At 45.2% G+C, this 25263-nt stretch overlaps 2 protein-coding genes across 3 annotated transcripts in view; one reads left to right on the top strand and one right to left on the bottom strand.

Moving 5' to 3' along the window:
- Positions 1 to 470: 470 nt before the first annotated feature.
- On the bottom strand, positions 471 to 8208 carry PNMA2 (PNMA family member 2). 2 transcript variants are annotated; one of them, XM_061163856.1, is made up of 4 exons: positions 8091 to 8208; positions 4707 to 4838; positions 2972 to 4415; positions 471 to 968 (listed from the first exon to the last, which is right to left on the bottom strand). In XM_061163856.1, the coding sequence occupies exons 3-4, from the start codon at positions 3996 to 3998 to the stop codon at positions 958 to 960; spliced, it is 1038 nt and encodes a 345-aa protein (XP_061019839.1). In that variant the 5' UTR covers positions 3999 to 4415; positions 4707 to 4838; positions 8091 to 8208; the 3' UTR covers positions 471 to 957. The 2 variants fall into 2 exon arrangements, with proteins under 2 accessions (XP_061019839.1, XP_061019838.1); XM_061163855.1 differs by having other exon boundaries at positions 488 to 4415.
- Positions 8209 to 8551: 343 nt separating this feature from the next.
- The window catches only part of DPYSL2 (dihydropyrimidinase like 2), a 121120-nt gene continuing 104408 nt past the window's right edge, over positions 8552 to 25263 (top strand). The window contains exon 1 of the mRNA XM_061163853.1: positions 8552 to 8920. Coding sequence (XP_061019836.1) covers positions 8567 to 8920 — 354 coding nt within the window. The 5' untranslated portion in view covers positions 8552 to 8566. The remainder of the gene's footprint in view (positions 8921 to 25263) is intronic.

Genomic DNA, 25263 nt, shown 5'->3' with positions numbered 1-25263 from the left:
CAATCCACTCCAGTATTCTTGCCTGGAAAATCCCATGGACAGAGAAGCCTGGTGGGCTAGTCCATGAGGTTGTGAAGAGTCAGACATGACTGGAGCATCAGCACAATGTATCTATATAGCAAAAAATTACTTCATTCAAGAAATGTAGTATTTCACCTTTGGGTCACTTCCCCTTTGGCAGAATAGAGGTTGGTGAATGTCAAGGTACAGTTACTTGTCTAAGCAAATGGGCTGGAGGTCTCCGAGGGACCCGGCCTCCATCTGTCATTTCTTGTAGGTTAAAAGGGAAATCAGTGATGGGTGAACTGAGCTCCCTCTCATCTTTGGAGACCAAGTCCAAGTATTTCCATCCCAGCATTTTGCTCTCGTTTTTTTTTTTTCTCTAGAAGAGTTCAAGATCTTTTGTGGTTTTAGCTTGATTTTCTAATCTCTATCTCTCAAAAAATTTTTTTTTAGTAATTAAATCCCTTTGTTAAGCAAAAGTTTATACAGAACCACAATATACAAAGCACAAAAAACTCAGACTCTTACCAGAATGGATTTATTTTATAACTTCACATTTATAACACTTTACTTTGTATACTGAGAATACATGAGAACAATGAGGCCATTTTTACAAATACAAAAACCACATGAAATCCAGGTGTATAGGCTGACAGTTATATCACTTTATTTGAACAGTATTGAAAAATTGAACTTAGACAGGTAAGTGCTCACAAATGGTATCTTTTTTTTTTTTTAATAAAAGCCTTTTCCTACAATCTCAGGATATTCCTTCAGTTAAAATTATTTACCATCAGAAAGAATAATTTATTTTTTATAATCACTAACAATAGTCAACAATAGCTGGAAAACTGATCACAAAGATAACAGACAATAAGAGCTCCAACTTACCACAAGCACTTAATGGTTTCTAATGCAACGTTGTCACAACCGAACAGATTACCTATTTACTCATTATTGCAGGACTGTTAGAAAAAGAAGAGAACATGCACTGATCAGACAATAAGCATGGGAAAGATAAGAAAAAGAGCCTCCATGTATTGGGGACTTTCTGTGTTCCAGACATCATGCTAAGTGCTTAAAAGGTATTACGTCATTTGATCCTAACAACAACCCTATTCTATTGTCCTCCCACTTTTCTGATGAGGAAAACTGATACTTAGAGAAGTTAAGCCACTTGTTTATTGTATATACAAAGCTGCCAGGATGTGAGACATGGATTGTGTTGGAGTCTTGTGTAGTGCTTAACTGAATGATGCTCATTTATGCTTGAAGCACACTTGGCATCACAGGACAGGCATAAGCCTGACTGAAACACCTCTGAAATGCTATGACTTCCTTAATCTACGAAGAATGAATAGAAGTTTGGCTGTGTGCTTGGATCTCACCAGGGAATCTTTTTTCCAAGATCTGCACAAAATGAGTCAATCTGGAAACAACAGTGAGCCTGCTGGCAAACGCCAGTGTGTTAAAATCTGGATATCAGCACACTTGTGTCTGTCTACCTGTTATCTAGTAGAGATTTAAAGAGGGTAAAATACAATTTCAACATGGAACTGCTGAAAAGTCCCTGCAGAACTACAAAGCACGATTCGAAAACTATGATCACGGTGGAGAGCGGATTAGGAAGAGTCAGAGAGGTCCCGACTTCTGTCTGTGCTCCGCCACCTGTTAGCGTTTTGATGTTGAGCAGACCGTGTAACCCATGCGGACTTTTTTTCCTTCTCACTTATTTAGTTATTTTTAATTGGGAGACATTTTTTAAAATTATGATTTATATATTTTTGGCTGTGCCATTTGGCGGTGTGGGATCTTAGCTCCCCAACCAGGGATCAAATCTTCAACCCCTGCATTGGAACTGTGGAGTCCTAACCACTGGACCATCAGGGAAGTCCCCCCTCTCTTTTAAAATGAGCATAATTATACCACACTGGGGATGATGTACACATGAAAAATGTATACATGTAAAATGCCTGTCACAGAGCATTTTCTCAGTAACTATCAGCTCACTTCCTCTCTTCTTTGTCTTTTGTCATCACTAAAAATCCTCTTCTCTAACCACTGGCCTGAATCAAAACATGGTGGGTGCATCCCCTGCTTCTGCAGGCCCTCCTGTGATAACTACCGTTTCTTGAGAATGTCCCTCACACCATGCTCTCTGAACACTGTCTTATATGGTACTCAGAGAGAGAGAGCTTGTAGATTTGAGAAAGGAAAACACATTAATTCAAAGAGCTGGGATTTTTAAATAGATGACAAAAGAGATTTTTATTTTCTTACATCATTGCTTTCTTTGGTCTATTGGGAGGGATTTAAAGGACAACTGGTTCAGATTCCTTTAGGCTTCTGATCTCCTATTTGGAATTTAAGTTTTTGTTTATTAATAATCATCTGTGAACTGCAGGGTTGATCCCTGGATCAGGAAGATCCCCTGAAGGAGGGCATGGCAACCCACTCCAGTATTCTTGCCTGCAGAATCCCATGGACAGAGGAGCCTGGTGCGCTATAGTCCATAAAGTCAGGATTGCACAGAATCAGACACAACTGAAGAGACTTAGCAATCGTCTATGTAGAGTCCAAGAAACTCTCAGATTTTTTTTTTTTTTCCTTACAAAGAAGAATCAAGACCTTTCTGACTCAAGGGACTTCCCTGGCCACTCAGAGTTTAAGGCTCCACTTTCAATGCAGGGTACATGGGTTCAATCCCTGGTTGGGGGACTAAGATCCTACATACCCCATGATGCAGCCAGAAAGGTTAAAGAACAACAAAATAAAACCTGGCTTGAATGCTGTGATTTCAACTGTGCAAATTATAGAGAAAAAAAGACTGAAAAGGTCTCAGCTTAATAACGTGGCTGTCCCTCCACCCACCGTCTGTGGGTCGCCCTCGGAGTTGGGTTTTAGTCATTGGCCTCATTACCCCAGTGACCATACCCATCCCCTCCCTCTGGCTCTTCAGTATTCTCACTTTCGAAAGCGGCCTCTTCCTCCTCTTCTTCCCTGATGACCTTCATTAACTGCAGGAAGCTGGGAGGCCGGCCCTGGTCTTTCAGCTCCCTAAGCCGACACCAGAGTACCTCACTGAGGCTTGCCCCGGCCATGACCTGCTCCAGGCGGATTTGATCGGCGATGTTCCTGGGGATCGCCCGCTTCTCCACTGCTCTCCGTAGCAGGGTTTCTAGCCGTAACACGTAGGCTGAGACTTTTTCTCCTTCCTCCTGATAGGTTTTCAGGTACTTCACCTGGGAGGTCCGGCGACTCTCCAGGTTCCCAAACACTTGCTTAAATGCTTCCAAACATTCCTCCACGCTGATGGATGGATTGTCTGCCTGGACTATATGCATGAGGTCTAGGGCTGGTCCGCGAAGGCTTTCCATCAACCATCTCTTCTTTTCTGCCTCTGCTACCGGCCACTCTTTGACTATCTCGGTGGCCTGTTCCAGCCAGACTTCAAAGGGCTCTTCCTCGGGGGCAGGCACAGCGCTCCCTGAGAACACTCTCAGCTTCCGGTACCTCATGGGGAGCAGAGGCTGAGCGGCATGTGCTATCACCTGTCCCAACACGTGGGCCAGTAACTCTGGTGAGATGCAGGGCAAGGCTGCTGGAGACAACCCCTCGTGCCCAAGTGCCCGGAACATTCCCGAGACCGTCTGTCCCTCTTTTTCTAGAAAGAGGTTCAGTCTTTCCAGAAATTCCATGTCCTGGTTAGGGGACTTGAAGATGACTTTCCAGATGCCCCCCTTGCCCTGAACCTTGCTGGGGATCACAGAGACCTCAGGGTCCTCCAGCAACTCTAACAGCACCGCGTTGGCATTCTCCTGCTTCCGGAATATTTTGCCAAGGAGTCTATACCTGCCCAAAGGCTTTAAAGTCTCCTGCAGGACCTCCTGAATCTCATCCTCGCTGCAGTCCACTGGGATCCCCATAACCATCAGTGATTTCTGATCATCCACACTCAGAATCCTACACCAGTCCTCCAACAGGGCCAGCGCCATTGCCGGATACTGCCTGGCTGGAACTCTATGGCTACTGATTAGCTTATGGGACAGACTGGCACTGACTTCAAACTGAGAATATCCCAGATGAGCTTCTAGACTTATAACCCACCAGTCAACAGGTCCTGGACCAATCACCTTTGCTGCTCAGTGGCAAGAACTTGGCCCTTTCCGTGAGGTCTCCAGGCCTGCCCCAGGTTAGTATCTGTTACGACAGGACCACGGCCAGAGGCTCTGCAGTCACATTGAGGAGGCGGGGTGGGGACCTGCAGCACTGGAAGCGCAAGCACGTGCGTGTTCCTTCCACCCCTCTCTGGGTCTCTGCCGCCTCACCTCTCTCTAGCCAGTGGGAAGACGCCTCCACTCTGGCAGCCAGAACTCTTGGAGGGAAGTTTCCCAGCAGAGTGGCTTGGGCTCCTAGGGAAACAAGGCTCAGTTTTACCACACAGCCCTCCCCTTTCCGGGAAGCATGGATACCTGGTGAGGGATGGGAGTGGGAGCGGGAAACAGGGAGACTGCCTCACGTTGTAGTTGAGTCATTGTTCTTCTTTGCTTACAGTGACTTTTTATTCTCTTGGGGACCCTCCTGCAATTGGGCTTCCCCACCATATACTCATCAGGCATGCCATTAATGGAGCTCCTGTGATGGACAGGACTCAAGATCTTTCCCACATGAAAACTGAAATCAGGAGGCTGTTTGTTAGGTACCTGTTTGTTCCAGAATGTTCTGTGACAGCCAAGGCGCTTATGTGTTCAGCTTCTGGTACAGGAAGATGATGTTACCCACTCAGCACAATGGTGTGTCTGGGTGTCTCTCCACTCCAGCCAAGCCAAGCTGCCCTGTATAAATATAATAAATAGTGTATTTTTATGATGATAATATCCAGTGTCCCTGGAGGAGGAATGGCAACTCACTTCAGTATTCTTGCCTGGGAAATCCCGTGGACAAAGGAGCCTGGCAGGTTACAGTCCTGCCAGGTTACGGGGAAGCAGAGTCAGACACAACTTATAGACTCAACAATGACAATACCCAGTGTGAAGACTATTAATACACTTATTCAAAAATACAGTAATTCTTGAAAATTTTCTGGCGGTCCAGTGGTTGAGACTTGGTGCTTTCACTGCCAGGCCCACAAGCATTGCCATGCAGCCAAAAAAAAATCCCCCCCCCAAATCCTTCATAATCTAATTAGAGCTACTAAACAATATTGAGTTACTTCATTCCTTTGATTAAAAGTCCAATTAGAATCATTCAAACATTTAAAATCAACTTAATATGGGATTAGCAAGATAACTTGCATAATATGCTTTAATATAATAACATAGATACAACTTAATATAGGTTTTAAAATCTACAAAAAACTCAGAGCCAAATAAATTAAACTTGAAGTTATGAACTAATTCTCCTTGGTTATGCCTGGTTATGCTTTGCAAATGCACAGCTAGGGGTTTTCTATTGCTATAAATGTTAAGTTAGTAACACAATGCTTTCTTCATAGCATCTGAACTTGAATGGGTCATTTGAAAACAAAGAAAAAGACAGGAGGCACATCTGTGAAGGAGCAGTGGAGACCGGTTGATTTAAAAAGGGAAGAGCGTCTATCTCGAGTTGCTGTCATGGAGTATTAAGTGGCTATAATCATTCTTGCCCTAAAATTCTCCATCAGTCCAAATGGGGCCCGTATGCCACAGACACCAACTTGCAGCTAAAGCAGGGGAGCTGCTCCTGCTGCAGGCACATTTTCTGAGTTCTTCTCGAAGGTGCTGAAAGGAGGTGCGTGTGCCAGAGGGCAGGGAGGGCAAAATGCTGGATCGAGTCCTTGCCCAGCAGCCCCAGGGATTTGAGTACATTGACTCCTCCCTCTTGCCTCATGATCTTCTTCTAAGATATGGGGGTGACCTTCTTCCCGGTTATAATATTTAGAGGAAACAAGAGATGTCAAAAGACATTGCATACCCAGGAAGAAACACCTCTTAAGGTCTACATAACTGTCCCGCTCAAGTTAGGCTACCTTTGAGTGGCTTCTTCCTCCAAAGGCTATCTCAACCTGCAATGCAACCTTCCAAATAAAAAGACGGTAAGTGAAACATCCCTGGTACATGGTAAGGCCAGTGAAAGTGTTAGTCGCTCAGTCATGTCCCACTCTTTGTGACCTCATGCACTGTAGCCCTCCAGGCTCCTCTGTCCATGGGATTTCTGAGGCAAGAATACTGGAATGGGTTGCCATTTCCTTCTCCAGGGGATCTTCCCTACCCAGGGATGGAACCTGGGTCTCTTGCATTGCAGGCTGATTCCTTATGGTCTGAGCCACCTGGGTGCTTCAGGATAAGACCAAGACTGGAAATACTTGAATAGGGGAAAAAAATGTGAAAATCTCACATAAAGATAGGATAAGGTGGAAGAGGAACCAGACTTTCAGGTGGAAGACCCCACTGGAGTTGTTGGATCATTTAACTATATAGTCACCTTGGGCAAAGCATCTAACTCTGTTACCTACCCTGGAAAGTGGTGATAAGGAAGCACTCATCCCAGGGGTCTGCTAGGAGTAGGAAATGTAATTCGTGTGGAGGCACTTTATTCAAATACAAAGGACATCTGGTGCTAGGTCCAAATGCTCGCCTCTGCTTCTCTTATCCCCTGCACAGGTACATTCCTCCGTCCTTCCTCCTTATCCCATCATGGTGGGCTTATCTTCCAGCTGGGACTGGTTGTCCTCTAAGTTTAACTCCATTCACCTTTCCCTGGTAATTGTGGAGGAGGGCTGGGGATCCGCATTTAGTCCTTCCAAGGGCAAGGGCTGACAATGGGACCGAATCTTTGGTGGCTCAGCCCAGCACCAAGCTCCTGTGGTTAACAGTTTCCCAGTCTAAACCCGCCCTGATCACTGAGCATGCCCAGAGCTCCTTCTCGAGCTGTCAAAGGATGGGCATCGTTTCTGCAGGGTTTTGCTACTGTGGAGAGAGGGGCGGGGCTGTAATCAACCCTGGGCAGGGACTGAGACGTGGAAAAGACACGGGGACTAGGAGTAAGCAATGAAAGGTTCTTGGAGGCTGTGTTACTGGCCTGATGTACTGGCGTTACATCAAAATGCCCCCTGGATGCCCACTAATCCCATGGCTGAGGCTGATCTACTCGTGCATACACACCACGTCCCCATACACCTTTCTGCTGCTTGGCCTCACACAATTCAAGGCAACCATCACAGCCGCGCCCCACACGCTGATCCTGCACTGGACGCGCGCGCACTAGCGCCCAGGCACGCGGCTTCTGGCAGCCTAGGAAACCCCGCGGCTCTGGCGCAGTGCGCTACAGAGGCGGTGGAATGAGGCGGGGCGCCGGTGGCCCCGAGTAGGGCTGGAGATTTTTTTTTTTGGGCGGGGGGGGGGGGGCCTTCCATGTGTATCTTTCCCCCTTGGGCGGGAGAAAGGGGCGGAAGATATCAAATGAAGACATTCTGCGGGACCCTTCTTGGCACAGTCGCGCAGCGACGGTACACGGCGCCCTCGGCCAATACCGCCCACCTGCATCCCCTCTCACTATACCCTAAGCTGCCGCGCTGGGCTGTACCTCGCCTTGCTACACTTGCACAGACTGTAGATCTATTTTCTGTCTCTACACCCACCCACTTCGTATTTGCTACGCCCCTCTGTATCTCTCCCCGCCATGATGCGCCACCCCACCACCACTGTGGGCGCTAGTAAGCGAGAATCTCGTTTCTATCTCTGCTCCCAGTATCCCACCACGGCCGGTGGTTAGACCGAAGCTCTAGTGTCCCCGCGCCTCTTACGGTCCCTCCTTTTCCGCGCGGCCTGCGCCATCTCTTCCCCACCCCCAGTGCCTTCCCTCCTTCTCCCCCCGCCCTCCACCACGGGTGTCCTGGCGCCCGCCAGCGAGTGCCACTTTCCCCACCCATCAGCTCACAGCCGGGGCAGGGGGAGGGAGTCCTCCCCACGGTGGGCACTCGTCGTGGGCCCACCTCCGCAATGCGGTGAGGAAGAGGCGCCTGGGCCGGGCCGGTCCGGGAGAGGGGCGCAGGGACCAGGGACTGCGCCCTACGATCTTCGCCCCCGCGTGCCCTGCAGGGTACTCACCGTGGCGCCCAGAGCGGTCAGCGGGCCCTCCGCTGCGCATCCATTAGCCGGTGGTCTGGCAGCTTCACTTCCGGAGCGAGGCCCTCCCTGGCCTCCCCGGCTCCTCGCTCCCCTCCCCGCGCGCCACGCCCCGCCTCCGCCCCGCCCGCGCCTCGCTCCTCCCGCAGCTGCCGGGAACTGGCAGCCTCTCCGCTCTCGCTGCCGCAGCGGCCACCCGCCCAGACCCAACTTTGCTGCTCGCGGGAGCTGGCGGGGGGCGTGGGCAGGGAGGGGAGAAAGCGGGGTCAGGGGGAGGGACCGTGAGGGGTGGGTCGCTCGCTCGCCAGCCCTCCTTCCTTTCTGTACACCTTGCGGTAAGCAGAGAGCGGCAGCCGCGGCTGCAGCCGGGGCAGGGGGTTTGTGCCTAGAGACAGGCCGACGTAGGGACCGGCAGACGGACGGACGAAGGGCAAGGACCCTCCGCGAGCCCCCACGCCATGGCTGAGAGGAAGCAATCCGGGAAGGCGGCAGAGGACGAAGAGGTCCCTGCCTTTTTTAAAAACCTGGGTTCAGGCAGCCCCAAGCCTCGGCAGAAATTCTGTGGCATGTTCTGCCCGGTGGAGGGGTCCTCGGAGAACAAGACCATCGACTTCGACTCGCTGACGGTGGGCCGGGGCTCGGGGCAGGTGGTGGCCCAGCAGCGGGACGTCGCGCACTTGGGCCCCGACCCGCAGACGCCCTACTCCCGGCAGGGCCGGCGCGCCGGCGGGGAGCCATCTGTTGAATCGAGCAGGAAGGTGGAGATCCGGCGGGCCTCGGGCAAGGAAGCCCTGCAGAACATCAACGACCAGGTTGGTATGGGTGGGGGGGGCGCGGTGTTGGAGACCGAGAATAGGGCGTGGGGATCGCCCCTCCCTCGCCCCCTTCCAGCTCGGCGGAGAACCGAGGATCCCAGCGTACCCACAGTCCTGCCCCGCCTCGAATACCGCTTCTTGCAGGTGCACAGCACCCCACCCTGCCCGACCCCTGTCTGTGCTCGGGCTCGGTGGTGGGCGGCCGTGCGTCCACAAAGGCTGCCCGCGCCTCCCTGGGCCTGGGAGGTGGAGGGTGGGGGGTAAAGGATGGGCCCATCCCCGACTGTGGGGGGGGGGGGGGTCGCATGGTTGGAGGGGGAGGGGACGGGCCGGGTTTCCATTCTTCTTCAATCCTCCCGGGTGGCTTCCGATTGCAGCTGTGGCTGGATGCCCCACCCTTTTTGATGCAGCTCCGAGCAGGCAGTGAAGGGTTCGCGCGAAGGCCGGCGGGCTCCCCCGGGGTCGGGAAGGGCGGGGGCCTCGACGGCCGCTCCCCGCCGCGCCCTGCGCGCTCTCCCAACGCAGCTCCTGGGCGCCCTCCGCGCTCCAGTCCCGAGCTCGAGGTCAGGACCATGGCCAGCGCCTCCCCCGGACCGCAAGGGAGACTACCTCATCACCCTGACTCCTGTTCGAAGCGAGAGAAGAACCCAGGAGGCAGTGGGCGAAGCGAGGAGACCGCGACTCTCCCAAATAGCCCGTGTGAAGAACAGAGTTCCGCTAAGTATCTGAGCAAGGGCGTCTCAGAGCGCTCCCCCACACCCCGCCACTATTTGGGAGGGCTTTGGGGATGGGGACTAGGTGGATTATAATCAAAGGGTAAAAGAAAAGGGGAAAGCCCTCACAGTTTGAATAGATTGTCATAGATGAATTAGACGCTCCCCACCCCATACTGGGTTAAATGAGGAAACAAAGAAGACCAATTTGGTAAACCGAATTTCAGAAAATGTCATCTCTGGGAAATAAGTACAGTGTGCATTTTGTCTTCGCATACCACATGTGCTTTCCTTTATCAGGGTGACCTTCATACTTGTACAATTTTTTTCCCTCAGCCTTAATGTCTCCAGTGATAAATTTTAGTGTGAAAGGTTTCAACTCTTGTTTGCCGTTTGTCTTCCATGCCCATTGGTGAAGATGAGAAATCAGTCAACAATCGATTATTTATTAACAACCTATTGTGTGTGGGTAGGGTGGAGATTAGCTACAAAAAGTTCAAGGTGAGTTCTTAAAGATCTTCGAGAGTCGTTGGGAGTGCTCCAGACAAATCCACTGAGTGATAAGCATTTATCTGGCACTCAGGTTGTAGGTTGACAGTGAACTCATCAGAGAACAACTAAAGGTTGATGGCAATGGTCTGAACATGTTCCTGTTTCCTGATGTGGCATAGGGTTTTGCAGCTTTTGACTTACACAGGACCAGTTCTAGGAGAGAGAAACCTTTTGCTGTCACTTTTTAATGACAATTAGTTACTTAACTGATTCCTCCTTGCCCAGCTCCGTTCTCTGATTTATGCACATGCCAGGGGGTACCTGCCACCCCTATATCACTATGGGTCAGTCAGAAGAACTTAATCCAAGAACTTGTGTTATTCCACAGGATCAGACAATAGAAGTACACGTTTCTAATAACGCGACTTCCACTGAGAGCTGAGGGATGTGAAATACACTGGGTGAGGACTAGACCCTGATTATATGGTATCATGGTTGTGTAATCACCTCATCTTCAGCTAGTGGTGATGGTGATTCTAGTGTCCTAAAGGGAGCAGAAAAAATGCCTTGAGATAAGGAAGAGATCATTTTAAAAATGGCAGATCCGAGGGCAAAGGTTGAAAGTGGCCATCTTGATAAATATGGCAGTGAATTAAGTTTGAAAGGCAAAGTTTCGTTGTGTTGAATAACACATCTCTTTTCCTGCCCATTTAGAAGCTTGGATATTTGATCATCAGAGCTACTTATTTGAACACTCTCTGAATTTCATAGAAATTCTAAATTGTAAACCTAGGGGACATGGAGGGGGAGATTCGAAGAGGAAATTCTTAACCAATAACCCAGGCAGTTTTAGCCTCTGCAAACCACATTTGCTGTAGGTATTCAGTTACTAGTAACAGAGTGATTCTGGCTTGATCTTTCAGCAACCTTCCCTGAATTTTCATTTTTGATGTTGCCATATCACATAACAGCCATTCCTGTGGGAATTTTTTCATTCATGACTAAAAGCATTTACCGGGATCAGTGTTTGATGATTTCATATCTATACAAGAGAGAAAAGGGGATTTGGGGACACACACACGCATACACACAAACACACATATATAGCAGTAATGCTTATTTCCAAAAGTATGGTTAGACCCACCACTTTGATGGAACTGAGTAGCCATTACTCAGTTTTCAGCTAATGAGCAGGGTAACTGCCAGCATCCCAGGGCATTCTTATCTCATGCCCTGGAACAGAGAGAGGTAGCAGAGAACTAGAATGAGTGGATCCTGGGGCCCCTCACTCTGTTTCTATCCTCCTCAAAACCTGTATTTATACATATCCTTATTGTGTGATCCAAAGTGACTTTTGCTCTAGCAGGTTCTGCTGTTTTTCTAGTAAGGCTTCGGGAAAGGAGGATACAGGCTTCCTTAGCCCAGATGCCATGTGGTTTGTGGGAGATGAGGGGAGGTTGAGTGTTTGCAATTGCGTTTGCAGGCGTGAGCAGGTTGGCAGCCAAAAGCAATGGGTGTGGCTTGGTTTGGGTTGGTAGATTGTGGTGAAAGGAAAATGCTGGTGTAATGAATGTGAATGAGGAAGGCTATCTCATTACCCTCTTTTTCCTTTGTGTCCTTGGGGACGTTCACCTTGGCCTGCAGTGAGGTTAAATAGATCACCACCCATGACGGACTCTGAGCCTCTTGGAACAGAGCATAATTCTCCCTGCTGGTGCCCAGGGTTTTCCCAGCCTCTTCCTTTCCTCTTAGGAATTCCTTTCTTTCCACTCAGACACAGTTTAGCCAGAACCAACTGTTCAGCCAGGGGTACTGGATCATAAGCATCCTTTCCAAAGGGGCTTTCAGGGTCTTTTCCCAGCAGCAAACAACCTACATAGACTAGAGAACTAGACTGTTAGGGAGTGATTCGCCACTTCCGTGGGCAGGTGCCAGTGAGTGGGCTAAACAATAGTGTGCTGAACTTGACAAAATCCCCAAGTCTGTATAGTGATTTCCGATATTCCCTTCTATTCTGTGTCCCCATCCCTTCTCCCCGTGTGAATTATCTCCCCAGCCCTGAGTGCCCAGTAATTCTGCTGCCCTCTAACTGGTTAACACCATCCCTTGATGGTGCTTTTTCTAGATCTTTCTTTCTCCAAAAGCAACAAGTTCTGAAATCACTGTCTCCTACTTTGCTCCCCTCCTTCTCCCATTCAAAGTCTCTTCCTTGTATTAATCTTAACTGGAAAGAAATCCCAAGGATTGAAGGCATCCATCTCTTATGTAACCAATATACAAGTTGTCCCCAGAGATACTTGTTTGATAATAGACTGGCCTGTTCAACAGAATAGATGTCTAGTTAGTGGGTTGTGTGGTAGAGATTTGGCTGGGAGCCTAGAAAGAGGGCATTAATTTGATATTTTAGAAGCCACATCATTTCAAAAAGGGAGACACAAAAATGGAAATTTGTGTGTTCAGGGTGCCAAAAACCCTAAAATCCATCTAGGTTTGAAGGAGGTGGGGTACTTGGGGAGATGAAGGAAATCATTATGATCTATAATTATTGGTTACTCTTGATTTCCCAAATGATCATATAATTAGTTAAATTTTAAAAAGTAATTGTGGTGTAATACACATAACATACCATTTACTTTCTCAGCCATTTTAAAGGGTACAGTTAAGTCATGTTAAATATATTCATACTGTCATGCAATCATCCAGAATTCTTTTGTCTTGCAAAGCTGAAACTCTATGCCATTAAATTTTGAATTCCCCATTCCCCTGACAACTACCCTCCTACTGTCTGTCTCCAGGAATTTGACTCCTCCAGGTACTTCATGTAAGTGGATTCATATAGTTTTTGTCCTTTTGTGACTGGCTGATTTCACTTAGCATCCTGCCCTCAAGTTTCATCCATGTGGTAACCTGCGATTAGATTTCTTTCTTTTTTAAGGCTGAGTGATATTCTTAGAGTTAGTTCAATTTTCACAAGTTATTGATGATTGAAAAATTTGTTACTCAGTGAATGGGTCTACAATGAATTTGTTGTGAGAGGAAGTAGGAATTATCGTTGGGATGAAGTAGACTCACCCAGCCTGGGGCCCAAGGCCTGAGCAGATGGAAATTCCTACCAACTAAACAGCATCTTCCATCTTCCTTCCCCTGTAGCTTGAGGGTGGAGAGGACAATTGCTGTTATTGAACCTCCAGTGACAATGTCTGGCCATGACCTCTTGAATGTTACATGGTTCACCAACTTGGGGGCCATGGAAATCAGGCAGGGCCAAGGCATTTCCCACCCTTCGTAAAGACAAGGTCTTATGGCTTCTTTGGCGACACTCTCTGCTTATTTAGGAATGAAAGGAGAGTCAGGTGATGGATTCACATGTGTACTTCCGCTGAATGTCCAGGCTTGAAAGAGACCTATGACTGTTTGATCATCTCGTCTTAGAGGTGGAGAATTGGATGCCCAGAAAGACAGCTCCTCACCCTGTGCAGCTCATATGCCAGTCCCACACCGGGGTGAAGACCTCTTACTGCCCAGGCCCGCTGCAGGCCTACACCAGTAAACCTTATTACTTAGGGCTTCCCTGGTGGCTCAGATGGTAAAGAGTATGCCTGCAATGCGGGATCAAACTTGGGTTTGATCCCTAGGTTGGGAAGATCCCCTGGAGAGGGGATGGCAAAAACCTTGTTACTTATGTGGCGCTAAGTAACTTTAGAAAGTATTTGTGGGAAGAGGTGAACTTCACGTCCTATGAACCTGCCAACTTGTTTGCTCCCTAGAATGTACATTTACAGTCTAGATCCTGGATTTTTTTTAACATTTTAATTAAATTAACTTAAAATTTTTTTTTAATTATTTTTTTATTTTTATTTTTTGGCTATGCTGCGTGGCTTGTAGGATCTTATTCCCTGACCAGGGATTGAACCTGTGATCCCTGACTTTCACTATGTGATTAAAGAACATCTTAATCACTATGGTATACTGAGTTGTTTTCTATATTAATTATTCTTTTCTCATTTTATCTCCAAAGACTTAACTATTGAACTGCTGCAAAAATAGTTCTGAGTAGTTCTGTTTTTCTGGTTTCTGTTTCGCCATGTACTCTGAAGCCATTTATGAAAAAGACCATTGATCTGTTTTTATGAATGTGTCCTGCACTGATGATATTTGTAAATCTAAGACATGGCTTCAGATATCACTGGACAGAGGCCAACTCTGACTGTATGAATGACATGCTTTTCTAAGATTGGAGCAATGTGATGACAAGGTGATTCTCCCACTCGATGTACATCATAAACTACAAACAAATAATGAGAGAGTCAATAGAAGCCTTGGCAGGTGTGTCGATGGGCACTTGGGTTGGTTGCCGCCTGTGGCCAAGACTGGTAGCAGAGGCCAAGAGCTGCACAGATAGAGTCCGGACGGGAAAGCACCTGGTCTTGAAGACGGCTTGAGGTTTGCGTTTGAGACACACAAACAGCTTGCCTGGGCTCTGATTCTGAGGACAGACCCAGATAAGTGCTCTTGCAAGTAGAAAGCTTGTGGAGACAAAGAGAAGACTATAAGCTTGGCTTCCTAACCCCAGCCCAGAACTCTTCCTTTTTTTTTTTTTTTTCATTTATTTTTATTAGTTGGAGGCTAATTACTTCACAACATTGCAGTGGGTTTTGTCATACATTGACATGAATCAGCCATGGAGTTACATGCATTCCCCATCCCGATCCCCCCTCCCACCTCCCTCTCCACCCGATTCCTCTGGGTCTTCCCAGTGCCAGGCCTGAGCACTTGTCTCATGCATCCCACCTGGGCTGGTGATCTGTTTCACTATAGATAATATACATGCTATTCTCTCAAAACATCCCACCCTCGCCTTCTCCCACAGAGTCCAAAAGTCTGTTCTATACATCTGTGTCTCTTTTTCTGTTTTGCATATAGGGTTATCATTACCATCTTTCTAAATTCCATATATATGTGTTAGTATGCTGTAATGTTCTTTATCTTTCTGGCTTACTTCACTCTGTATAATGGGCTCCAGTTTCATCCATCTCATTAGAACTGATTCAAATGAATTCTTTTTAATGGCTGAGTAATATTCCATTGTGTATATGTACCACAGCTTCGTTATCCATTCATCTGCTGATGGGCATCTAGGTTGCTTCCATGTCCTGGCTATTATAAACAGTGCTGCGATGAACATTGGGGTGCACGTGTCTCTTTCAGATCTGGTTTCCTCAGTGTGTATGCCCAGAAGTGGGATTGCTGGGCCATGTGGCAGTTCTATTTCCAGTTTTTTAAGAAATCTCCACACTGTTTTCCATAGTGGCTGTACTAGTTTGCATTCCCACCAACAGTGTAAGAGGGTTCCCTTTTCTCCACACCCTCTTCAGCATTTATTGCTTGTAGACTTTTGGATAGCAGCCATCCTGACTGGCATGTAATGGTACCTCATTGTGGTTTTGATTTGCATTTCTCTGATAATGAGCGAAAAAAAAAAAATCGCTTATTACACATTATTTCCTAGTTTGCATCTAGTGTTTTTTACTGCCTTTATTTTTTGACATCCAAATTTAACTTTTACATAGTTAAGTCAGTTCATCTTTTATAACATGTGTTTTGCCTTTCATGATTGCTTTTAACTTGGATGTCTTTTAAAATCATTTTGGGTTTTGTGTTTATTTATATTTAAATCTGGCAATTAATTTTTGTCTATAACTTGAAGTAAGGTATAACTTAATTTTCCAAATAGTCAGTTGTCCAAATGGCCATTTTTTTGAATAATTGATATTTCTCCACTTATTTTTTATATACTCAAATTTTCATATATCTCTGCATGTTTTTTGCCTTCCTGCTCTGTTTCAGTGATTTGTGTTTCTAATTTCATAAGATTCAAAACCACTTTAGTTACTATAACTTTTTAAAAATTGAGGTATAGTTGATTTACAATGTAATATTAGTTTCAGGTGTAGAACATAGTGATTCAAAACTTTTATAGTTATTATAAACTGACTTCATTCCCTGTGTTATACTGCAACTTTTTACTAGCTTTACTTTTCTTCATTTTTTTCATGAAAGATAGTTTCAGTACAGAAACCTGATATGATTTTACCAGAATTATATTAAATTTAAATATTGAATTATAATTTATAATGAATATAAATAAATTATATTTATTTTTAAGACAGTAAGCCTTTCTACCTCAGTTTATAGTATGTGTTGCCATTTTTCAGGTATTTCATTCTATTCCTCTGAAATTTTTTCTTACATTCATTCCCAGTTGTTTTGTTGCTATTGTGAGTGGGAAATTTCCCTACTGCATATTGTGGCTTACCTTCTGGTGACCCTTGGGTTCATAATGCATAAACTGTTTATTTACTTGGCTGCGTCGGGCCTTGGTCGTGGCACGCAGGGTCTCCGTTGCAGCACGCGGGCCTCTCTAGTTGTGACACATGGGCTCTAAAGGGAGCACTCAGTACTTGTGGTGCTTGGACTTAGTTGCCCTGTGGCATGTGGGATCTTCCTGGACCATGGATCGAACCCACATCCCCTGCATTGGGAGGCAGATTCTTAACCACTGGCCTACCAGGGAAGTCCTGAGTTTTATGGTAATTCATAACAGATTGCTCTATTGAACTCACTTTGGGTTCTGATCGTTTTCAATTGATTCTCTTGGGACTATTTAATTATATAACATTGCTTTTATGTCTTTTTACCCAATGCCTTTATTTATTATTTCTCTTCCTGGTCTCATGACATTGCTTGAACTAGAGCTATGCTGAGTAGAGGTGGTTTTATTAGGGCTTCCTGTTTGGTTTCTGACTTTAATGAGAGGTTGAGTGAGTTGGGTTTATTACTTGTTGCAGTGAGAAAAACCACATACCATAGGGAGCTGTAGGGTGTCTGTAGGAGGTGAGAGATTTGGGCTGTGGGAGGTGATTTTGGGGAGAGCGCAAGGAAGTGAGCATTCCCTCTGGACTGGGTGCTGTCATAAGGTGATGGCAGTTCTGTGACTGGGCATCTCAATACCCCTTATCTGTATAAGGGCAGATTAGACTGAGGCTAAAGCTGTGGTTGGTGAAGAAGCAGCAGGCACTCATATTAACTAGAATGGGGGGATTTTGTTTGGTATTTTGTGACTTGGACAACGTTCTTATTTATTTATTTAAATTGTGTTGGAATAGAGTTGGTTTAGTGTCAGTTTCAGGTGTAGAGCAAAGTGGGTTGGTTATACATATGCACATAGCAAGTCTTTTTATTTTTTTTCATTTATTTTTATTAGTTGGAGGCTAATTACTTTACAATATTGTAGTGGTTTTTGTCATACATTGACATGAATCAGCCATGGATTTACATGTATTCCCCATCCCGATCACCCCTCCCACTTCCCTCCCTACGCGATCCTTCTGGGTTTTCCCAGTGCACCAGGCCCGAGCACTTGTCTCATGCATCCAGCCTGGGCTGGTGATCTGTTTCACCCTAGATAATATACATGTTTTGATGCTGATCTCTCGAAACATCCCACCCTCGCCTTCTCCCAGAGTCCAAAAGTCTGTTCTGTACATCTCCGTCTCTTTTTCTGTTTTGCATAAAGGGTTATCATTACCATCTTTCTAAATTCCATATATATGTGTTAGTATACTGTAATGGTCTTTATCTTTCTGGCTTACTTAACTCTGTATAATGGGCTCCAGTTTCATCCACCTCATTAGAACTGATTCAAATGAATTCTTTTTAATGGCTGAGTAATATTCCATGGTGTATATGTACCACAGCTTCCTTATCCATTCACCTGCTGATGGGCATCTAGGTTGCTTCCATGTCCTGCATTGTAAACAGTGCTGCAGCCAGTCTTTTTAGATTCTTTTCCTACACAGATCATTACAGAGGATGGGGAAGTGTTCCCTGCTCCTTGGGCTATGCAGATCGGTACAGAGTACTGAGAAGTGTTCCCTGTGCTATACAGTGGGTCCTGATTAATAATCTGCTTTACATATAGTGGTGTGTATACGTCCATCCGAATCTCCCAATTTATCCCTCCCCTCCCCTCTCCTGCCTGGTAGCCATAAGTTCATTTTCCACATCTGTGACTGTATTTATGTTTTGTAAATTCATTTGTATCATTTCTTTTTAGATTCCACACATAAGTGACATCATGATATTCATCTCTCTCTGTCTGACTTACTTCACTAACTATGATAATCTCTAGGTCCATCTATGTCGTTGCAAATGACATTTCATTCTTTTTATTTATTTATTTTTTAAATTGAAGGATAATTGCTTTACAGAGCTTTGTGGTTTTCCATCATACATCAACAAGAATTAGCCATAGGTATTTCATTCTTTTTTTATGGCTAATATTCCATTATATATAACTACCACATCTTCTTTACCTGTTGATGGACATTTAAGTTGCTTCCATGTCTGCTGCTAAGTCACTTCAGTCGTGTCCGACTCTTAGCGACCCCATGGACTGCAGCCTACCAGGCTCCTCCGTCCATGGGATTTTCCAGGCAAGAGTATGGAGTGGGGTGCCATTGCCTTCTCTGCTTCCATGTCTAGGCTATTGTAAATAGTGCTGCAATGAACACCATGATGCATGTATCTTTTCAAATTATGTTTTTCTCCAGTTATATGCCCAGGAGTCGGATTGCTGGGTTATATGGTAACTTGATTTTTAGTTTTATAGGGAACCTTCCTATTGCTCTCTGGGCTTCTCTGGTAAAGAAGCAAAGAATTCACGTGCAGGAGACCCCAGTTCAATTCCTGGGTCGGGAAGATCTACTGGAGAAGGGATGGGCTACCCACTCCAGTATTCTTGGGCTTCCCTTGTGGCTCAACTGATAAAGAATCCACCTGCAATGCAGGAGACCTGGGTTCGATCCTTGATTTTGGAAGATCCGCTGGAGAAGGGAAAGGCTACCCACTCCAGTATCCTGGCCTGGAGAAGTCCATGGACTGTGTAGTTCATCGGTCACAAAGAGTCAGACATGACTGAGCAACTTGCACTTCACTTCATGCTGTGGCTGTACCAATTTACATTCCCGCCAACAGTGTAGGAGGGTTCCCTTTTCTCCACACTCTCCAGCATTTATTATTTATTTGTAGACTTTTTGATGATGGCTATCCTGACCAGTGTGAGGTGATACTTCATTGTGGTACTGATTTGCATTTCTCCGATAATTAATGATGAAGAAAACAGTAACAAAGATCAATGAAACTAAAAGCTGGTTCTTTGAGATGATCAAAATAGATAAACCTTTAGCCAGACACATCAAGAAAAAAAGGGAGAGTGCTCAAATCAATAAAATTAGAAATGAAAAAGGAGACGTTACAACGGACACCATAGTAATACAAAGGATCATAAGAGACTACTACAAACAACTATATGCCAATAAAGCAGACAGCATAGAAGACATATTCATATTTTGTTACCTGTGATTTTCTGGAGGAGTCTTGTCTTTGTTTTTGATCCGCCATGGTCACTGAGTGGCTTTCTCTGATACTGATGCTCTGTGAAATTTACATGTGACAAGAGAATGCCCAGGCCTTGCTGTGAGTGCCAGGCCAGCTCTTGGCAACTATTTTCTGTTTCTCAACATACTGTTAAAATCAGGACTTGGTGTGATAGAGTCTATGTTGTAGTGTTTTATGTCTGTTTCTATTTTACAGATAGCTTTCTGTCCTCCACTGAAGATGCCAAATCATTTCTTGAACTCCTTCTTCCTCCCCCCCAGGAAGTGGGATCTCTTATTCCTTGTCTCGTAGTAATTTTTCATAAACTTGATATTTTTCCTTTGTATTTACCTTCAGTTCAGGTGAAGTCCCTTCAGAATCCATGTTTTCACTGGAGGAGGGTGTGAACAGTCTTTGGCCTCATTCCCTGACTACATGTACTAGTGGAATCTTCTTTATTAGGCTGAGAGTTTGTGGATTGATTCAAACACCAAATCCTTGTCCAACTCCCATTTCTGGTGCCAAAGTTGCAGATTTTGGCTTTCACTGTGCAGTTAAATTTCAAAAACAAATTTGGGAAACATCGTAAAGGTTGCCAAATTTTTATGTTGCCAAAATAAGGATGCTAAAACAAACAAACAAGCAAACAAAAGTAATCCTCCAAATAACCCCGACATGACTCTGTAGTAGCATCTCACAAAATAAAGGTTGTTTTAGCACCAAAACTATTAAAAGGAAAAAATAACTCTAGAATTTAAACATGTGCATAAATTGAGCTTTACGAAAGATTAAATGTATTCAGTTCAGTTCAGTCATTCAGTCATGTTCGACTTTTTGTGACCCATGAACCACAGCATGCCAGGGCTCCCTGTCCATCACCAACTCCCGGAGTCCACCCAAACCCATGTCCATCGAGTCGGTGATGCCATCCAACCATCTCATCCTGTGTCGTCCCCTTCTCCTCCTGCCCTCAATCTTTCCCAGCATCAGGATCTTTTCAAATGAGTCAGCTCTTCGCATCAGATGGCCAGAGTACTGGAGTTTCAGCTTCAGCATCAGTCCTTCCAATAAACACCCAGGACTGATCTCCTTTAGGATGGACTGGTTGGATCTCCTTGAAGTCCAAGGGACTCTCAAGAGTCTTCTCCAACAACACAATTCAAAAGCATCAATTCTTCAGCGCTCAGCTTTCTTTACAGTCCAACTCTCACATCCATACATGATCACTGGAAAAACCATAACCTTGACTAGACAGACCTTTGTTGGCAAAGTAATGTCTCTGCTTTTTAATATTCTGTCTAGGTTGGTCATAACTTTCCTTCCAAGGATACTTGTTTTTCTCATTTTGACCTAGATTTGTGAACACCTTGCCCCCCAGGCACCCTGGCATTGGCCGCCAGGCCAGCATTGGTTGAGGTGGCATATCTCTTAAAATTTTTTTGTTTTATATAATTATATTTTATATATTATTTTTACATTTATATTAGTATTTATATACTAACTATGGTTGTATTAGTTTCTGGTGTACAGTGAAGGGATAAGTTATAGATATCCATGTATCTTTTGTTTTTCAAACACTTTTCCCATTTAGGTTACTACAGTTCATTGAGCAGAATTCCCTATGCTATACAATAGGTCCTTGTTGGTTATCTATCTTAAATACAGCAGTGTGTACATGTCCATCCCAAACTCCCTAACTGTCCTCCCTGGCACCCTTCACCCTGGAGAGGTGGCATATCTCTTACCTCTGCTTGTCTGGCCTTTCCCACACAGCCTCTTTCCAGAAGTGTTTATCTCCATTGGATAAAGAGACATGACCTCTCCCAGGCCAGCATGGGCAATTGTTTCAAAATGCACCTGGGATTTGTTTCAGTCAAGTATGGAAAGACACAGAAGTGTGGAAATTACTGTCATGAAGCAAAGACCTGTGAGGTTTTATGCTCACAGATTCCTAGAAGGTGGAGACAGGACATGACTGCAAGGCAACGTGGGGAAGCACAAGAGTGAGTCAGGAGGCAGTGAGAGTGAGGGAAGGACGAGGTCAGGAGTCATTATTCTGGCTTCTGGGAAGGAACAGGCAAGGCATCGTTAACAGGATAGGATGGTTTGGATAATTGTAGTCAGCCCTGACACATAGAGGCTGTCTCTAGTTGTCTGATATTTGCTTAAGGGATGGTGGGGTGGCCCTGAGTTTAAGAGCTTCATAAAGGAGGCAGATGGGGGACTTCCCTGCAGTCTAGTGGTTAAGACAGCATGCTTCCAATGCAGGGGATGCAGGTTTGATCCCTGGTCAGGGAACTAAGATCCTGCTTGTCATAAGTGAAAAGTGAAAGTGAAGTCGCTCAGTCATGTCCGACTCTTTGCAACCCCATGTCCTGTAGCCGACCAGGCTTCTCTGTCCATGGGATTTTCCAGGCAAGAATACTGGAGTGGGTTGCCATTTCCTTCTCCAACATAAGGCTATAACAAAAAAAATGTTAAAAAAATAAAAAGAAGGCAGATGGGATTATGGCTTCTGGATTGACTGGCTTGCATATGAAAGTTACACTCTCAGGAGAGTCTAGAAATCTAAAAACTGGCTCGCCCTGGGAGGGACAGTCTCTCCAGGGTCCACAAGGCCCCAGATGTCCAAGGACCAGCAATACAGAGCCTAAAAAATCATGATCGATATAACAATACCAGCTGGTAATAGTAGGCCTAAGATTATTACAAGATTCGGCCCTACGTGTCAGTTCAGTTCAGTTCAGTTCAGCAGCCCAGTCGTGTCCGGCTCTTTGCGACCCCCTGGACTGCAGTACGCCAGGCTTCCCTGTCCATCACAACTCCCGGAGCTTGCTCAAACTCATGTCCATCGAGTCAGTGATGCAATCCAACCATCTTATCCTCTGTTGTCTCCTTCTCCTCCTTACGTGTCTGTTGGTCTTAAATGTACAGAATTATTGGGTGCTTTTGTATTTGTAAGGGCTTCTCTGATAGCTCAGATGGTAAAGAATCTGCCTACAATGCAGGAGACCCATGTTCGATCCTTGGGTTGGGAAGATCCCCTGGAGAAGGGATGGCTACCCTCGCCAGTGTTCTTGCCCAGAGAATTCCATGGACAGAGGAGCCTGGTGGGCTACAGTCCATAGGGTCGCAAAGAGTTGGACACAATTGAGTCAACTTAGCTTGCTCATTCGGAACTATCTTAGCTTAACAATTGTACACCAAAAGCAGTATATCTTTATAATGTTATTCTTGAAATAATCCCTAACTTATCTGTGGCATGTCTGGTCATATCCTAATTAGGTGTGGCCTCTGAAATGATCATGCAGGATTCAGGAATTAAGTCCTCCAAGGTGTTATCCCAGTTTGGAGTCAGATAAAGCAATGCAGAGACATGCTACAAACTTCTAGGGCTTGATGGGACTCTGGATTGCTTTTAGAATCCTTAAATATTTGACAGTATTACCAGCTGTTTTTATTTTTCCTTCCTTTTGGCCGTTTAGTTAGGTAAGAAGATGTATTGACGTTAGGTGTGTTTTGCATTCAATTATTGAGGTTTTCTTCAATATCAGTGGAGAATGTATTGTATGCAAAAGGTTGGGAGAGTTTTCCCTGTTATCGAGAGCTTTTTGGTTACACCAGATGATGGCTTTGAGCAAATCACCTATTCCTTTAGACCTGGACATTGAAATAGTGACCTCCTGGGGTCACTGGGATGACTGAATGGAGTATTGTATATAAAATGCCTGGCCTGTGTAGCGGCTCAGCAATCTTAGCTGTTATTGTAAAATGAGTAGGAGATGGACGTGCATATAAATTTTTGTTGTTCAGTCACTCAGTTATGTCCAACTCTTTGCAACCTCACGGACCACGGCATGCCAGGTTTCCCTGTCCTTCATCATCTCCCAGAGTTTATTCAAACTCATGTTCATTGAGTTGGTGATGCCATCCAACCATCTCGTCCTCTGTCATCCCCTTCTCCTCCTGCCTTCAATCTTTCCCAGCATCAGAGTCTTTTCCAGTGAGTCAGCTCTTTGCATCAAGTGGTCAAAGTATTGGGGGCTTCAGCTTCAGCATCAGTCCTTCCAATGAATATTCAGAGTTCATTTCCTATCGGATTGATTGGTTTGATCTCCTTGCTGTCCAAGAGTCTCGCAAGAGTCTTCTCTAGCACCACAGTTCGTAAGCATCAGTTCTTCAGCATTCCATAAATGACTACTGGAAAAACCATAGCTTTGACTATATGGACCTTTAAGGCAAAGTAATGTCTCTGCTTTTTAATACACTGTCTAGGTTTGTCATTGCTTTTCTTCCAAGGAGCAAGCCTCTTTTAATTTCATGGCTGAATCACCGTCCACAGTGGTTTTGGAGCCCAAGAAAATAAAAAAAGTCTGTCACTGTCCATTGTTTCCCCATCTAACGGTATGTATAAATATAGCACCATTTGATGAGGTCCACAGGAAAGGTGTGAAATTACTTGGAGCATCAAAGTGGGAAGAGTTTGTTTTCATTTAATTAATGGCCACAAATTGCAAATGGACATTCACCCCTTTCCAGTTCAAAGACAAATGCCCTATATCTTTTCTCCTCTCAAACCATACATACTCTTTATTTCTGCCTTCCCTCAGTGGATGACTCCACTTTGTTCCCTGGGAAGTAGCGCAGGGAGCAGATCTTCAGGGAGGAACCCACTTACTTTGTCACCTGTAATCACTGGAACAGTCCTCCCTTCCCCTAAGCTCACAGCGGAAGGAAGTCCCTAGTCTGCCCATGACCATCTGCTCATGTATGCCCTGAATACCATCACCTCTGGAAACTGCCCACCCCCATGGTCATCTACTGGATCATTTCTATCAGCATAAACAGCCTTTAACACCTCCATTATAAAACAACAGAAGTAAACCTCACAAAGTCCTTTCCTGACCCCACAGTCCTCTCCGGATCCTGAGACTTTTTCACTTCTTTGTTAGCAAAATTTTCTACAGTCTAATCTATATTTGCTGTTTCCTCTTGTCCCATTCACTGTTTTTTAAAAGAATGAACTTTCTGTACATCACAGAGGAATGTATTTGTAAACACAGAAATACAGCTAAGGCCCACTTTGACCATTATCCCCATCCTGGTCCCCTCCCCTGACCAGAGATAACCAAGGTTATCCATTCCTTTGTATCCTTCCAGCCCCGTCCCTACATATTTACCTGCACATATATCCTTGGAGAAAATGCATAGTATTATTTGCATGCATGTGTGTGTCTGTTTTACACAAGTGGTATCACTATATTGTCAACCTGTTCCTTTTCTCTCTGTGTGTTTCAGAGGTCTATGTTAGTGTGTGTGAATTACGTTAATTCTTTTATTTTAAACATTTTAATTTTTTAAATATTATTTATTTATTTGGCCAAACTGTCTTTAGTTTTTTTAGTTGCAGTATTTGAGATCTTTGGTTGTGGTACGTGGAATCTAGTTTCCTGGCCAGAAATTGAACCTGGGCCTCTTGCATTGGAAGCACAGAGTCTTAGCCACTGGCCCATCAGGGAAGATCCTTGTTAGTTCCTTTAAACTCACTTTTTTTTAACTGCTGATACTACTAATAATTACTGATATTTATTGTGTGCTGACCATGACCTATTCTCTATTTCCAATTGTTTTACTGAGGTTACCTATTTAGGACTTTTAGTGGCCCCTGGGGAGTAGATATTATTATCTTCATTTTAA

The sequence above is a fragment of the Dama dama genome, chromosome 16 (genome assembly GCF_033118175.1).
Source record: "Dama dama isolate Ldn47 chromosome 16, ASM3311817v1, whole genome shotgun sequence".
Taxonomy (NCBI): Eukaryota; Metazoa; Chordata; class Mammalia; order Artiodactyla; family Cervidae; genus Dama; species Dama dama.
The sequence above is the reverse complement of the archived record's forward strand: the minus strand, read 5'-3'. Positions and strand labels throughout refer to the sequence as shown.